Source organism: Mandrillus leucophaeus, unplaced genomic scaffold (genome assembly GCF_000951045.1).
Source record: "Mandrillus leucophaeus isolate KB7577 unplaced genomic scaffold, Mleu.le_1.0 Scaffold462, whole genome shotgun sequence".
Classification (NCBI taxonomy): domain Eukaryota; kingdom Metazoa; phylum Chordata; class Mammalia; order Primates; family Cercopithecidae; genus Mandrillus; species Mandrillus leucophaeus.
Genome location: NW_012104943.1, coordinates 1,459,191 through 1,475,766, shown reverse-complemented (window position 1 = coordinate 1,475,766; position 16,576 = coordinate 1,459,191). Strand labels below are relative to the sequence as shown.

At 42.5% G+C, this 16,576-nt stretch overlaps 1 protein-coding gene across 1 annotated transcript; it reads right to left on the bottom strand.

The window, feature by feature from the left end:
• On the bottom strand, positions 1 to 1,460 carry LOC105550045 (putative ataxin-3-like protein; the record flags this gene model as incomplete). Its single annotated transcript, XM_011994879.1, has 2 exons — positions 760 to 1,460; positions 1 to 606 (listed from the first exon to the last, which is right to left on the bottom strand). Coding segments are annotated over exons 1-2 (840 nt in total), but the record flags the coding sequence as incomplete, so codon positions are not given.
• Between the last annotated feature and the right edge of the window lie 15,116 nt (positions 1,461 to 16,576).

Here is a 16,576-nt window from a genome sequence, read left to right as displayed (position 1 = left end):
GTCTTCATTGATGTCATCACTGAGATCACTCTCAATTGCTCTCGAACTTGTTGTTGGCCTTTCGTGTAGATATGAACTGTGACCTGGCGGATCTGACTGTTGTTGCTGCTGCTTCTGTTCCTGCTGATGCTTTTCAAAATAGTCTTTTATTTTCTTTGGCTCTTCCGAAGCAGGAGTTCCACATGATGTCTTTGGAAGATCTTGCGATGTGTTTCTGGAACTACCTTGCATACTTAGTTCAATAGCCCTGCGGAGATCTTCATCTTCTTTATTGGTTTCTTGGCGGCTTAGTTCCAGGGCCCTCTGAAAATCCTGCTCTTCTTGGTCTGATGTTCCAGACTCATCACTTTCTTCTGACACTTTTTCAAGAATTGTTTTATAGACTCTATGGTCTTTTTCTTTGGCTAATTTTTTTCCATTAAGTTTTGGTCTATCCATCTCTTCAACACTGATGATTTGCAGCAGTTGGTCAGCTTCACAGTCTGGCAGATCCCCCTTCACAACAAATACAGAATATGCTTCCTGTTGCAGTTGAGTCAAGAAATTTGCAAGGCATATGTCTGATATTAATTCTGGACCCGCCACGAGAGAATTCAAGTTAAACCAGTGTTTTCCGAATTTTCTGATAGTAAACCAGTGTTGTTTATAATTACATATAAAAGATTTTTCATTTATAGGATCAATCCCGAGCTTCTGATATTCAGGATTATTGAAATGGATGACCTCTAAACCCCAGAACTTCAAGGCGTTGCATATTACCTGGATGGAGAAGAAGCCGCTATCATCCATGTTTTCTGAAGGCTGCTGTAAAAATGCGCGATAGTCTTCACTAGTGACTCCTCCTTCTGCCATTCTCATCCTCTCTTCTTCATCTAGCTGATGTGCAATTGAAGCTAATTCCACAGGGCTAAAATATTCTCCTTGCAGCAGATTATTCAGGCAGTGCTGAGCACAAAGGAAGCCTTCTTGTTTTTCATGAAAGATGAAATCCATGTTGATTCTAACCGTGAGTTTTTGTATATATGCGGGAACATGTTATATGCCCAGCTATGGCAGTTATCTGGGCAGTTTGTAGATAGCCATGAAATAGGTGTTAGGTTTTCAAACCTTATGAAGACCATGGGTTTCTGTAGGTATTTAAGTAAGAGATGATATGTCACAAAGCACTATTGTGACCAAGGTGGTTTTGTCAGTATCTAGTCAAGACCTGATGGTAAACCTAAAGTGAATATGGGGTTTTGGAGTCATCCCATAGAGGATAATGGTGACTTGAACCATGGCAGTGCCCACTGATTTTCAGATGTCCTATAAAATATAATGTCTCTTTAATTATGGTTGTCAGCATGGTTTTAGGAAGTGAATAAAGGTGAAATTTACCACAGTACTAAACAGAAGATTTGGCAGGTAACTGGGAAAGAAATAACATGGGCTTTAACCAAACGGGCATCATGGGATTTTGGAAGTCTCTGGGTAAGTTATGATGTCACTGACCACAGTAATAGCCATGGAATTTTGAAGGTTCCACTCAATAGATGACAATAAAACTCACGGTAGCAATGAAGATGGGACTTTGCTGGTATCCTAGTTAGAGATGATGTGGGCCTTAAAAACATTAGTGACCAAATGATCTTCAGACATCTAGAAAACTGATGAAGATGTCCTGAACTCTTTTCATATCCATGTGTTTTTATAGGTGTTCAGATAAGAAATCTGTGTGCCCAACAAAAGTAGTAACTATTAGATTTTACTGTTTTCTAGTTCAGAGACAATCTCTCTCAAACTTAGTAGTGACAAAGATATAGCAGACATCCAGGTAGGATATCACAGAGTTCCTTACCACAGTAGTAACTATAGGATTTTTGCAGGTGTCCAGTGAATAGACAGTGTGTGAAACTACTGTGTTGACCTTGGACTTCTCTAAGTGTCCAAGTACACTTAGTGATGCCCTAATGATCGTAGTGAGTATATGCACGGAATGAGCAGGGGGCCAGATGGAAGGACCTGCATCCTGACCAGGGTTACCACCATATGTTTTCTCAGCAGGTAGTCAAGAGATAATGGTGTCTCTAACTACAGCATTGGCCTCAGAACCTTAGGATTCAGGTAGAGTTCATGGTTCCCCTAACAATACTAGTCACCGTGGGATTTTTTGAGGTCCATGTAGAAGATGTATCCCTAACCACCACTGCTGCCATATGGTTTTGCAGGCTCCTATCAAGAGATAATGGTGAAACTCCTATTGGTCATTTTTGTAGGCATTCATGGAATCTAGCTAAGTGATTTTGTGGACCTTAAACATAGTACAGACCATCTGCTCTTCAGACATCTCGGTAAGTGATGATGATGTCCTCAGCGTGTGTTGGTATCGTGTGTTTTGCAGGTATTCGGGTAAAAAAAAAAGATACTGGCTCTACCAATAAGTATCGGAATCCATGAGACTTAGCTTAACCAGTTTTCTGGTTTAGAGATATTGTGTGTTTAACCTTAGGAGTGAATGAAGAATTTTCAGGTATCTGGCAAGTGATCATAACTTTCGTCAAAACAGTAATGACCATGAGATTTTTATCGATGCCCAGACAATAAATGATGGTGCCTGTACCAATGTGTTGACCTTCAGGTTCTGCCATTATCCAGGTAGCATTAATGAGTTTGTAAAGATAGAAGTGACAAAAGTTAATCTGCAGATGTTCTGCTAGAAAAAGTTGCATTCTTAAACACATCTGGAGCAATGTGTTTTTTCAGGTTTCAATCTAAAGATCAAGGTAACCCTAACAATGGGATTAACATGAAGCTTTGCTGGTATCCAGGCAACTGATGATGTCGGTCTTATCACACAGAAGACATTCAGACCTTCAGAAATTTACATAAGTGATGATGATACCTCTAACATTTGTGTTACCGTGTTTTTTGTTTTTTTTTGCAGATATTCAGGCAAGAAATTGTAATTTTCCCATAATTCCTGTTGAAGAGTACACCCTTACTGCTTACTAGTTCAGAGATAATGTTTTGAAATCTGGCTAAGACTGAGGGATTTGTAAGTTTGCAAGTCAATTTTCATAGTGTTTCTCATCTCAGTATTGACCATGGTATTTTACAGGTACCTAGTCAAGTGATTATGACATATCCATGGTTTTGACCTTGATATTCTGCAAGTATCAAGGTAAAGTTGATGGTTCTTCTACTGCTAGTGATTCTCATGAGATGTTGCATGGTCTAGGTGGGAAAAGGCATATCTCTAACCATGGCTGCCTTCATGGATGATGCTGAAACTAACAATGATAGTGAACATGGACTTAGCTAAAAGAGAGGGAAAGGATGGTGTGAACCTTTACACATTAGAGAGCTTCAGATTTCAGTTATCTAGGTAAGGGTTGATGGTGCCTGTAATACTGTGGTTACAAGAATGTTGTTTTTATAAACAGGCATTCAGGTAAGGGCAGTGCTAATATAAAGGTGAGAAGTGATGTGACATTTATACACTAGAGACCCGAATTTCAGGTATCTAGGAAACTGATGGTGATCATACCTGTAATAGTTACCTGGTTTGGTACAGATTTGCAGGGAAGAAATGAACTGGCTCCACTAGTAAGAGTAAGCATGCGATTTTTTGTATTCTTGTTTAGTGCTAATTTGTACTTAACCCTAGTAGCAGTCGAGAAACCTGCAGGTATCCAGGTAAGATATCACACTATCACCCCACTAGTGACCATGGGATTTTGGCATATATTTCTTCAAAGGAGAGAGGTGTCTTTATTAGGGTTTAACTTCACACCTTTGGAACTATCCAGGTAGCATTGATGAGTCACAAAAAGAAGTGATCAAGGGTATTTGCAGGTGTCCAGGTAGTTTAAGAGGTGTATTAAACACATTTTTCACAATACGCTTTTCAGGCTCCTTTCATAAGATTATAGTGAACTTAACAATGGCCTTTAATGGTGGACAGGTATAATCAGATGTATATCAAATATAACATTTTTCATAATGTGTTTTTCAGGATTCTGTCAGAAGATTACGGTGAGCCCAATAATGGTAGTTGATGTGGGACACTGCTGGAATATAGGTAACTGATGTGGTAAGTTTAAGTCCCAGCATGTCTACTTGATTTTCTTGTATCTAGGTAAGTGATTAATGATGTCCCAAATACTCATTACTGTGTTTGTTTCTTTTTTCTTTATGTATTCAGTGATGAAAAGTTCTTACTAGTAATAGAATCCATGAGTTCTTTCTTTTCACATTTTAGGGAAAATTTGTATAACTTTGTGAGTATTGAGGGATTGTCACAGTAATTCTCATTGTGTTTCCCACTACATTCATAATCATGGAATCTTTGCAGTTATCCAATCAAGAAATTATGGTCTTTTCTAAAATGGTGTTTACCTTGGTGTACTACAAATATTCAAGTAGAGTTGATGCATCCAGTAATATTGGAAGTAACTAAGGTTAGTTGACAGCATCGTCATAGAAAATAAATTGTGTCCTTTAACATGTATTTTCTAAAGTGTTTTTCGGGTTCCTGTCAAGAGAGCACGGGAAACCTAAAGATGGTGGTTAACATGGGACATTGCTAGTGTCCAGGTAAGTGATGATGTGAGCCATAGTGGTGGTGTTGGCCTGAAGGGGTGGCCTACCCCTCCACACCTTTGGTCGTTTCTCTTTAGGTGGAAGGAGAGACTTGAGAAAAGAAATGAGACACAGAGACAAAGTATAGAGAAGGAAAAAAGTGGGCCCAGGGGACCGGCTCTCAGCATACAGAGGACCCATGCCAGCACCGGTCTCTTGAGTTCCCTTAGTATTTATTGATAATTATCTTTACCCGTCTTAAAGATAAGGGAGTGGCAGGACAATAGGATCATTGAAGGGAGAAAATTAGCAGTAAGACATATGGATAAAGATCTCTGTGACATGAATAATTTCAAAGCAAAACGCTGTGCCCTGATATGCATATGCAAACATCTCCATAAACCTCTTAGCAGCATTGTGCCAGCAAGTCCCGCCAGCAAGTCCCACCTTGTGCCGTAAGGCGGTTTTTTCCTATCTCAGTGAACAGAGCATACAATTGGGTTTTTACACCGAGATGTTCCATTGCCCAGGGATTGGCAGGATTTTTAACCAGCAAGCTGCCTTCAGGCACTTGTTTAACAAAGACACATCCTGCACAGCCCAAAATCCATTAAACCTTGAGTCACCACAGCACATGTCTCTTGCAAGGATAAGGTTGGGGGTAGGGTCACAGATTAACAGCATCTCAAATACAGAACCAAATGGAGTCTCTTATGTCTACTTCTTTCTATATAGACACAGTAACAGGCTAATCTCTCTTTCTTTTCCCCACATTGGCCTCTACTTACTGTTGTCAGTTTTTGGATTTTTTAAAGTATTCAGGTACGAAATAATCTCCTTACTATTACTATTAACTATGTTAAGTTTGTTTTATATATTAATGTAAACTTATGTTTAGCCTAGTGAGTGTTGGATTTGCAGGTATCTACGTAATTCTTATGATGTCTTGCTTCTCAGATGTAACCCCGGAACTTCTGGAAGTGTGCAGCGAACAGAATGTGTTTTCACTAACAGTAGTGCAGACCATAGAATGCTACAAGTAATCAGAGTTGTTGAGTCCTGCCATGGAGGAAGCCACCAACTTTACCATAGACGTTTAGGTGCAAAAAATTGTGTGCATAGGAACATTTGTAACAATTTGTTCTTCAGGTTTCAGTCCAAAGAACATGATGAATCTCAAAATGGTCATTCACAGGGATTCACCTGGTGCCCAGATAAGTGCTAATGTGAGCCTAAACCACAGCACAGGCCATCTGATCTTAGGCCATCTGATCTTCATGTATATAGGTGATGATGGTGTCACATTTTTTTGACTATATGTTTATTGCAACTCTTCAGCTAAGCATGAGATAGCCCTTAACAATTTGAGGAATCATGAATTTTCACTTTTTTCTTCTGTAGAGAATGTATGCTCAACCCTTTTAGTGATGAAGAACTGCACATATCTAGATAACTATCGTGGTGGTCCTCCTCCAGTAGTATCCATGGGAATTTTGAGAGTGTGGTCGGGAAACGATGTTCTTATCTGACAACGGCACTTCCTTGGAGCACTTCAGATATTCAGGTAGTTAATGGTTTCTGCATAATGGCAGTGATCAAGGTTATTTTCAGGCATCCTGATAGAAAAGGTTGTGTTCTTTGACACATATCTCAAATTATGCTCTTAGGTGCCTATCCAGAGATCACAATGGACCTAAAAATGTTTATTAACAGGAGAGATTGCTGGTGTCCAGGTAAGTGATGGTATGACATTGACTCGTGAGAGACCTTTTGGTTTTCAGATACCTGAGTAGTTAATGATATCCTTAAGATACATATACTAACATTTATTTGGCATGTGTGCAGTTAGAGAATTAGTCTCTATCAATACTAGTAAATATGAGATTCTCCAGCATTCTTATTTAGACATAATGCATATTTATCACTCAGAGCAATAGATGAATATGCAAGTATCCAGGTAATTTATAGTCTTATCTGTCACCAGGTTATTGGTCATTTTGCAGGTATGCCTTCAAGAAAGGAAGGATTTTCTTACCATAGTTTGAACTTGGAATTGAGCAGGCATCCAGGTAGCATGGATGGGTCCTGAAATGATACAAGTGACCAAAGGACTTTGCAGGTGTTCAGGTATCTGAAGATATTTACCAAACGCATTTTCCACAATATCAAATGCATTTTCCACAATGTGTTTTTCTGATCCAAGTCAAGGCATCGTAGTGAGTCTGTGAAAGGTAATCAGGGAGTCTGTAAAAGGTGGGACATTGCTGGCATCAAGACAAGAGCTGGTGTGGGACAAAAGCACAGCACAGCACATCTGATCATCATGTGCATAGGTAAGTGATCACAGTGCCCCAAGCACCTCTTTATCGCCCTTTCCATGATTTTTGTGCAGGCGTTCAGGAAAGAAATCATAGAACCTGTATCAATTCTAGAAACCATGAGTCTTTGCTTTTCATGTATTAGGGAAAATGTATGGCAAACCCTCTGAGTTTGAGGGATTGCATGTATCCAGGCAATGATCATGGTGATTTTCACTACAGTGGAAACCACGTGATTTTATAGGTTTCCTCTCAAGAAATGATGGTTTGATATGACAACAGTGTTGTCCTTGCAATACTGCAAATGTCCAGGTAGAGTTGATTTGTCTCATGCGGATGGAACTCTGCAAGGTTATTTGCAGGTGTCCTTCTGGAAAACATTACATCCTTCAACACATATTCACATTGTGTTTCAGGTTCCTGTGAAGTAATTGTTACGAAACTAAAAGTGGATGTCAGTAAAGACATTTCTGGTCTAAGTAAGTGATGATGCACACCCTAACCCATCATGAATCATCTGATTTTTTTATATCTAGGTAAGTTTTACCATTTGATTTTTGGTACGTATTCAGGCAAAACATTATAGTATTTTGTTAATTCTAGCAGGCATGTTATCACAGAGTTTGTATTTCACAGAAAATTTACATTTAATCAGGTGAGTGGTCAATGATTTCCATGTGTCCTTGAAAATATCTTGTAGCTCCCCATCAGAGTAGCAACCATGGGATATTATCAGCTGTGCAGTTATCACCACCCATGATGGTGTCTCTAACAAAGATGTGTTGACCTTGAATTAAAGCAAGTGTCTAGGTAGAGTTGATGTGTATTCCAAAATAATGGAAGCATTACAAGGTTGTAGGCAAGTGCCCAGGGAGAACAAGCTGTGACCTGAAGCACATTTGTCTTATATGATTTTTCAGGTTCTTGTCAAAACTATGAGGTGAATCACATAATGCTCAGTAATGAAACATTGCTTGTAAACAGGTAGTGATAACTGTTTGCTTCCTATAATGGGGGTAATTACACAATGCAGAGCATTGGATTTTCTAGGTACGTAAAAAGGGATCCCTGATGCTTAAGCTACTGTGTATTTTGTAGGTAATCCGTTCAGGTTTTTGGGCTAGTTTATAGAGACCAGGTAAGGTTGTATTAACATGTAAAACAGCTTGATATTTTCAGATATCAACTTTTATTAATGTTTTTCACAGTATTAACTTAAACTTGTGTTTCACATTTATGCAGTTAAAAATAAATACGCCTCTAGTAATAACGAATAATCAAGAGAATTTATTGCATGTCTTGACAGATAATGAGTATTGAACACTTACAGGGCTACACAAATCCACAGGCATCTAGGTAATTGATTGTGTTGTACAACACCATGATGTTAACAACTGGAATTATGCAGGGATCTAATCAAGAAAGTACAAGGATTCTTAAAAGGAGTTTTCCTCAAATTTCTACAAGTATGGAGGTACATTTGATGAATACAAAAATAAAAATGACCAGAAAACATTGGAGGTATATAGGTAGAATGATATGTGTACCAGTCACACTATTCACAATATATATTTCAGATTTACATTAACATATCACAATAAGCCTATCAAAACTAGGTAACATGGGACATTATTGGCGGAGGTAAGTGCTGATGCAGGCCTAAACTACAGCCCACAGCGTGGGACTGTCACAGAGACTAGTTCACTGATGACATGTCCCTACACGGCATCCCGCCATGACTTTTCCCCAGGTATTCAGGTGAGAAATGATTGAGTCCTAACCAATCTCAGATACACTGGGTTTTCCCATTTTCTCTCATCCAAAGTGTGTTCTGACCCTCTGAGTGTTGAGGGATTGCAGGTAACCAGAGGTTTATCACTGTATTTCCCACCCCGTGCTGCCCCTAGGATTTTTAGAGGTATCTAGTCGAGAAATGGTGGTTTTCTGCTATCAGGGTTGACATAGGATTACTGCAAGTATCCAGGTCAAGGGAGTGTGTTCCATAAAGCTGGAAGTAATCAAGGTTCTTTGCAGGAGTCTGGCGGAAACCCTGTGTCCTTCTACACATATGTCTTGGAGCCTACTTCAGACTCCTACTGTGACATCTCAAAATCTGACACCGGTCTGCAGGACAGTGCAGATGAAGAACGAAAGCGTCGTACTAGCCCCATGACATTCAGCTGTCTAGGAAAGTGGTGATGGGTGTCCATCCTTCCTGTTGTTCCCGTGATTTCACTTCATTTGTCCTAGAAAGAAATGGTAAGACTCCCTGGCATACTAGAAACTGTGAGTTTTCCTTCTGCATATTTCAGAAACAATGCCTAACCCCGTGTTCGCAGTGGAACCGTAAATACCTGGTAATTATCCGGTGTTCCTTCCCACAGCAGTGACCGTGGACATTTTGTAGGTGTCCTGTAGAGAGAACTGTTGTCTTCTGGAACCACGGCCCTGAGCTTGGGGGTCCCCACTAGCATTCGGATAAGAGTCCTTCAATGATGGATATGAACATCATGATTTGCAGGTGTCCTGGTAGAACACCTTGTGTGTTTCTGAGGCATATATCTCAGTATATGTTTTCCAGGTTCCCAGAAGAAAATCCTGAAGAACGGGACTCATGAACAGGGGACGTGTCTGCTGTCTGGGTAAGTGATTGTGTGCACCGTAAACTCATCACAGACAACCTGATCTTCACATTGGTAGGTCAGTGAGGTTCCTTTCTCTGAACAGTTTACCACATGATGAGTTTAGGGGTATTCCGGTAAGAAAGGGTGGTGGCTCCTTGTTCTCATTGCCATGTGATCCCATTGTTTTCTGTCCTGGAGAGAAGGTATGAGGTATGTACCCTGTGAGTGCTGATTGATTGGCACGTACCCAGGGAACTCCAGTGGCACTGTGCATCACAGGAGTAACTAAGGTGGATTTGCAGAGAAGACAACCAGAGAAAATGAAGTGTCCTACGATGGCCTACCCCTTGGAGGGACCACAAGCATCCAGGTAGATTTTTGGCCCCCACAACGGTGTTAGTGAGCGGGTGGTTTTCTGGGTTCTGCTGGAAAAGCTGTCTGTAGGCAGATTTCACATTCCCTTCCAGAGGTCAAGGGAACCCTCATTATGCTCGAGCAGGGGAACTCTGCCTGTATCCAGAGAGGAGACAGTATGGGCATAAGCAGGCCATGGACAATCCAATCTTCTGATACACAGGTAATCACCAATGGCATTCCTGCTATTTTTCCTGTCCTGCCGTGGGTTTTCTTGGCTCATTTTCTGTTCTTTATTTTCTACAGTAATTCAGTTAAGAAACAATGCTTTGCCAACCAAGGCTAATAAGCATTAGTCCTTGCTATGTTCGACTTGAGGATAATGTGCCTTGAACCTGAGTCCGTGTTGACTGCGGTAGATGCGGGTGTCCAGGTGAATTATCCTACTCTACCAGACCACAGGATGGAATGATAGTTCTGACACATCATCAGTCCAGAGCTGATAGTGGCACCAACAGTAGGGTGGAAGTTGGAGTTCTGCCAGGATCTAGGTAAGGTTCCTAGATGACGGCAGTGACCAGCCTGTGTGGTGCGTGTCTTTTTCATCTTTCAGGTATGCCAAGTGGCATCCTGGAAAACACCTGTCAGATGCGTTTCTTCTGCTGCTGCTAGTCATGAGATCAAGGTGGGTCTGAGAATGGCCATTCGGAGGCCCTGGATAGTAACCGGGTAATGGATGACACGAGTGCTATGCCAATACAGACCACCTGAACTTCAGATTTCCTGGACAAAGAGGGCACTGTCCTTGACACAGTGTTTTCCCATGGTTTTCTGCAGGTGTCCCATAAAGTCCTCTTCCTGTAGAGAGGTAGGAGATGTTGTGGCATTACCTCATGAAAGGCACTCTGAATTTCCCGCATGTAGATAATTAATGATGGTTTGAGTCTGGTAGAGTAACCTTGTGTTTGGCATATGTGTCATTGGGAAAAGATAATTAGTGATTCCCAGTGCCAGTAAGCATGAGATTTTACTGTTTGCTTATTCAAAGGTAAGGGTTTGTGTGTGTGTGTGTGTGTGTGCAAATTTGACCCTCCATGTGATAAACGGATATGCCAGTGCTCAGGTAGTTGATCATATTGTCTGTCACCCCGATGTGGACCGTGCTGTTTCTCCAGGTATGCCTCGTAGGCTCTGGCTTAGATATCTTCAGTTATCTGGGTAACCTGGATGAGTTGTGAAATGATACCAATGAACAAGTATATTTGTGGGTGTCCTCGTAGCATAGGTTGTGGACGAAGCAGAGTTTCCCCAATATGTCTTTCAGATGAATGTCAGGGCATCACAGCAGGCCTTTCAAAGCTAGGTAACGTGGGGCATCGCTGGCTGAGGTAAGTGCTGACACAGGCCTAAACCGCAGCCCACAGCGTCGTACTGTCACAGAGGCTTAATTCAGTGATGATGTGTCTCTGCACATCTTCCTGCTGTGATTTCTTACGGTAAGTGATGGCGTGTGCGGTAAACTCACCACAGACCAGGTGATCTCCATGTATCTAGGTTAGTGAGGTTCCTTTGCCTGAATGGTTTACCATGTGATGGGTAAACAGCTGTTATTATAAGAAAGGGAAGCGGCTTCCCATTCTCCTCACCATGTGATCCTTTTCATTTCTGTCCCGGTGAGAATGTATAATGTATGTGCTTTGTAAGTGCTGATTGATTGGCAGGAGCCCAGGGAACTCACGTGGCATTGTGCATCACAAAAGTGACTGCAGTGGATTTGCAGGGAAGCCGGCCAGGGAAAATGGCATGTCCTATGATGGCCTAGACCTTGGAGGGCCCACAAGCATGCAGGTACATTTCTGGTTCCCATAATGATGTTAGCATGCAGGCAGTTTGTAGGGTATTGGTGGAGGAGCTGTGTCCATAGACCCGTTGGTCACCTGTTGGTTTCAGATTCAGGCAGGCAGAAGTCAGAGTGTGAGGACAGCCTTGAGGTCTCTCCAGGAGATTCAGGGTCCATAGGATTTGGTATGGATTCAGGTATGAGATGATGATGGCCCTCATCACCATAGTATTTTGAAGGAATCCAAGAAACAGATGATGGGCCTGTCTCATACTAACCATGGTAGTACCCATGGGATTTTGTAACTACAGAGTGAAAAGATGACAGTGGCCATATACCTGAGAATGTCCATGTGATTTTTGTAAATATCCAGTTAAGATATGAGTGTTCCTACTTAGGAAGTGAACATGGGTTACTGAAGTTATAAAGGTAAGAAATGATAAACCTAATCGTGTGGGTGAGCATGGTATTTTCTAGATATCCAGATAATAGAGGATGATGGCCCTAACTCGAGTATCAAAGTTGGGTTTCCTCAGGTAGGCACATAGGAGCTGATGATGTTTTATACCATGTTAGTGAACATGGCATTTTGTGGTATTCCGGATATGATGGCAAATCTAACCACAAACATGACCATGAGATTTGTCAGAGATCCAGTAAAGAGAAGATGGTCCCCTTAACCATGAAGTTTATGATGAAATTTTGTAGGTCAGTAATTAAGAGATGACAGAGATCCTAACCGTGATACTGAACGAGGGATTTGCAAGTCACCAGGTAAGAGATGATTGTGTCTCTAAAAATGTGGTGACCGTGGGATTTTGCAGATTTCAATCAAGGAATAATGTGTTACTAGAAATGGTAGTACCAAGGTATTCAACAGTTAGCCACGAAAGAAATGATGTGTTCCTAGCAGTGGTATTTAATCTGGGTTATTTGTCGATCTCCATGTATGGTAGGTTTTTCCAAATCTGGTAGATCTTCTGGCCTTCTGTAGGTATCCACATGAGAGATGATGGATGTGTCACAAATTGTAAGTAACTGCCGCTACTGTAACCAAAGTATTTTATAAGTATCCAGCTAAGAGCTCTGGCTTTATGTATTTGTTGGATGTAAGACTATCAGGTTATCTATTTTTTTTCTTTTTTTGAGACAGCGTCTGGGTGAGGTAAGTGCTGCTGCAGGTCTAAACCACAGCCCACACCATGGGACAGTCAGAGAGACCCAGTTCAGTGAAGGTATGTGTCCCTACATGCCTTCCCGCCATGATTTCTTTCACATGTACTCAGGTGAGAAATAATGGACTCCTTACCAATCCCAGATTGGCCAGGTTTTCCATTTTCTGCTTCACAGAAAGTGTATGCTAAACCCTGTGTGTGTTGAGGGACTGCAAGGAGCCAGGTATTTATCACTGTATTTCCCGACCGCATGCTGCTCCTAGGATGACTACAGATGTCCAGTCTAGAAACAGTGGCTTTCTGCTATCAACGTCGACCTGGGATTACTGCAAGTATCCAGGTCGAGTGGGTGTGTCCCATAACGATGGAAATAATCAAGGTTCTTTGCAGGAGTGCTGGCAGCAAACCCCGTGTCCTTCTACACATACGTCTTCCTGCTTCTTTCAGATTCCTACCGTGACATCACAATGAATCCAACACGGGACCTTAATGGGAAGCTTGGCTGCTCTGCAGGTCAGCACTGATGAGGACCAAAACCATCGCACGGGCCACGTGAGGCCCAGCTGTCTAGGTAAGTGATGATGGTGTCAAGTCTCCCTGTTGTTTGCTTCAGGTATCCCGTAGGAAATGATAAGAGTACCTGGCTTTCTAGAAACCGTAAGTGGTCCCTTTGCATATTTCAGAGACAACACCTAACCCTGTGAGCATGGTGGGACTGCAAATACCAGGTAATGATCCAGGGTTCTCAGCCACAGCAGTGACCCATGGACATTTTGCAGGTGTCCTGTAGAGAGAAACGCAGTCTGCTGTGATCACGGACCTGAGCTTGGGTGTCCCACCAGCATCTAGATAAGAGTCATTGAATTATGGATGTGAGCATCGTGATTTGCAGGTGTGCTGCTGGAACACCTGAACTTGTGTGTTTCTCTTTTTTTTTTTTTTTTGATAGAGTTTTGCTGTTGTCGCCCAGGCTGGAGGGCAATAGCGTGACCTCGGTTCACTGCAACCCCTGCCTCCTGTGTTCTAGAGATTCGCCTGCCTCAGTCTTCCGAGTTGCTGGGATTACAGATGTGCACCGCCATCCCCCGCTAAGTTTTGTATTACTAGTAGAGACAGTTTCACCATGTTGGGCAGGCTGGTCTCGAACTTCAGACCTCTGGTGATCCACCTTCCTCGGCCTCCTACACGGCTGGGATTGCAAGTGTGAGCCACCATGCCTGGTCCCTGGTGTATTTCTGAGGCATTTATCTCAGTGTATGTTTTCCAGATTCCCATGATGAAATCTCGACAAACAGGAGTCACGATCAGGGGACATGTCTGCTATCTGGGTAAGTGATGGTGTGCATGGTAAACTCACCACAGACCGGGTGATCTCAACGTATCTAGTTAAGTGAGTTCCTTTGCCTGAACACTTTACCATGTGGTGGGTTAACAGCTATTATGGAAAGAAAGGGAGGTGGCTCCCAGTTCTCCTTGCCATGTGATCCTTTTCATTTCTGTCCTGGAGAGAAAGTATGATCTATGTGCTTTGTGAGTGCTGATTGATTGGTATGTACCCAGGGAACTCATGTGGCATTATGTATCACAGGAGTGACTGTGGTGGATTTGCAGGGAAGCTGGCCAGGGAAAATGGCGTGTCCTACAGTGGCCTAGACCTCGGAGGGCCCGCAAGTATCCAGGTACATTATTGGCTCCCGTAATGATGATAGCAAGCAGGCAGTTTGTAGGGTCCTAGTGGAAAAGCTGTGTCCATAGACACATTGGTCACACATTTGGTTTCAGGTTCAGGCAGGCAGTAGTGAGAGTGTGTGTAGGCAGCCTTGAGGTCTCTCCAGGAGATTCAGGGTCCATAGCGTTTTCTAGGGATTCGGGTATGAGATGATCATGGCTCTCATCATTGTGGTGACCATGGTATTTTGAAGGAATCCAAGAAACAGTTGATGGGCCTGTCCCTGACCATGGTAGGGCCCATGGGATTTTATAGCTAAAGAGTGAAAAGATGAAAGTGGCCATTGCTCTGGTAATGTCCATGGGATTTTGTAAATATCCAGGTAAGAAATGAGTGTTTCTACTTAGGAAGGGAACATGGGATACTGAAATTATAATGGTAAGAAATGATAATAAACCTAATGGTGTGGGTGACCATGCTATTTTTTAGATATCCAGATAAGTGTGAATGGTGGTCCTAACTCGAGTATCAAAGTTGGATTTCCTCAGGTAGGCACTGAGGAGCTGATGGTGTTTCTTCCCATATTAGTGTACATTGCATTTTGTGGTATTCCAGATATGATGTCGAACCAAACCACAAAAGTGACCATGAGATTGTCAGGAGTCTTGTAAAGGGATGATGGTCCCCTTAACTGTGACGGTTATGATGTAATTTTTCCGTCAGTAGTTCAGAGATGACGGTATCCTAAGCACAGTATTTCTTTTTTTTTTGAGAGAGTCTGGCTGAGGTAAGTGCTGATGCATGCATAAACCACAGCATGCACCGTGGGACCGTCCCAGAGACCTGGTTCAGTGATGAGGTGTCCCCACACATCTTTCCGCCGTGATTTCTTTCACAGGTACTCAGCTGAGAAATGATTGAGTCCTTACCAATCCCAGATCGGCCAGGTTTTCCCGTTTTCCGTTTCAACGAAAGTGTATGCTGAACCCTGTGAGTGTTGAGGGGCTGCAGGATGCCAGGTATTTATCTCTGCATTCCCCGCCCCCATGCTGCCCCTAGGATGGCTACAGGTGTCGAGAAATGGTGTTTTTGTGTTATCAGGGTCGACCTGGGATTACTGCAAGTATCCAAGTCAAGTGGGTGTGTCCTATAAAGATGGAAATAATCAAGATTCTTTGCAGGAGTGCTGGTAGCAAACCCCATGTCCGTCTACACATACTTCTTCGTGCCTCTTTCAGGTTCCTACCATGACATCACAATAAATCTGACACAAGACCTTAATGGGAAGTTCGGCTGCTCTGCACGTCAGTGCTGATGAGGACCAAAAGCATCACACGGGCCACGCGAGGTTCAGTTGTCTAGATAAGTGATGATGGTGTCAGGCCTCCCTGTTGTTCTCATGATTTCACTTCAGGTGTCCCGGTTGGGATTGATAAGGGTACCTGGCACCCTAGAAACTGTGAGTTTTTCCTCTGCGTATTTCAGAGACAGTGCCTAACCATGTGAGCACAGCGGGACTGCAAATACCAGGTAATGATCCAGCGTTCCCAGCCACAGCAGTGACTGTGGACATTTTACAGGTGTTCTGTAGAGAGAAATGCTATCTTCTGGAGCCACGGCCCTGAGCCGGATGGTCCCCACCAGCATCCTGGTAAGAGTCATTGAATGATGGATGTGAGCATCATGATTTGCAGGTGTCCTGGTACGGCATCTTGTGTGTTTCTGAGGCATATGTCTGTATATGTTTTTCAGGTTCCCTGGAGGAAATCCTGACAAAAAGGAATCACCATCAGGGGACATGTCTGTTGTCTGGTTAGTGATGGTGTTCGCAGTAAACTCACCACAGACCAGGCGATCTCCACCTATCTAGGTAAGTGAGGTTCCTTTGCCTGAACAGTTTACCATGTGATGGGCTAACGGCTATTATGGAAAGGAAGAGTAGTGACTCCCTGTTCTCCTCGCCATATGATCCTGTCGATTTCTGTCCTAGAGAGAATATAAGATGTATGTACTCTGTGAGTGTGGATTGATTGGCA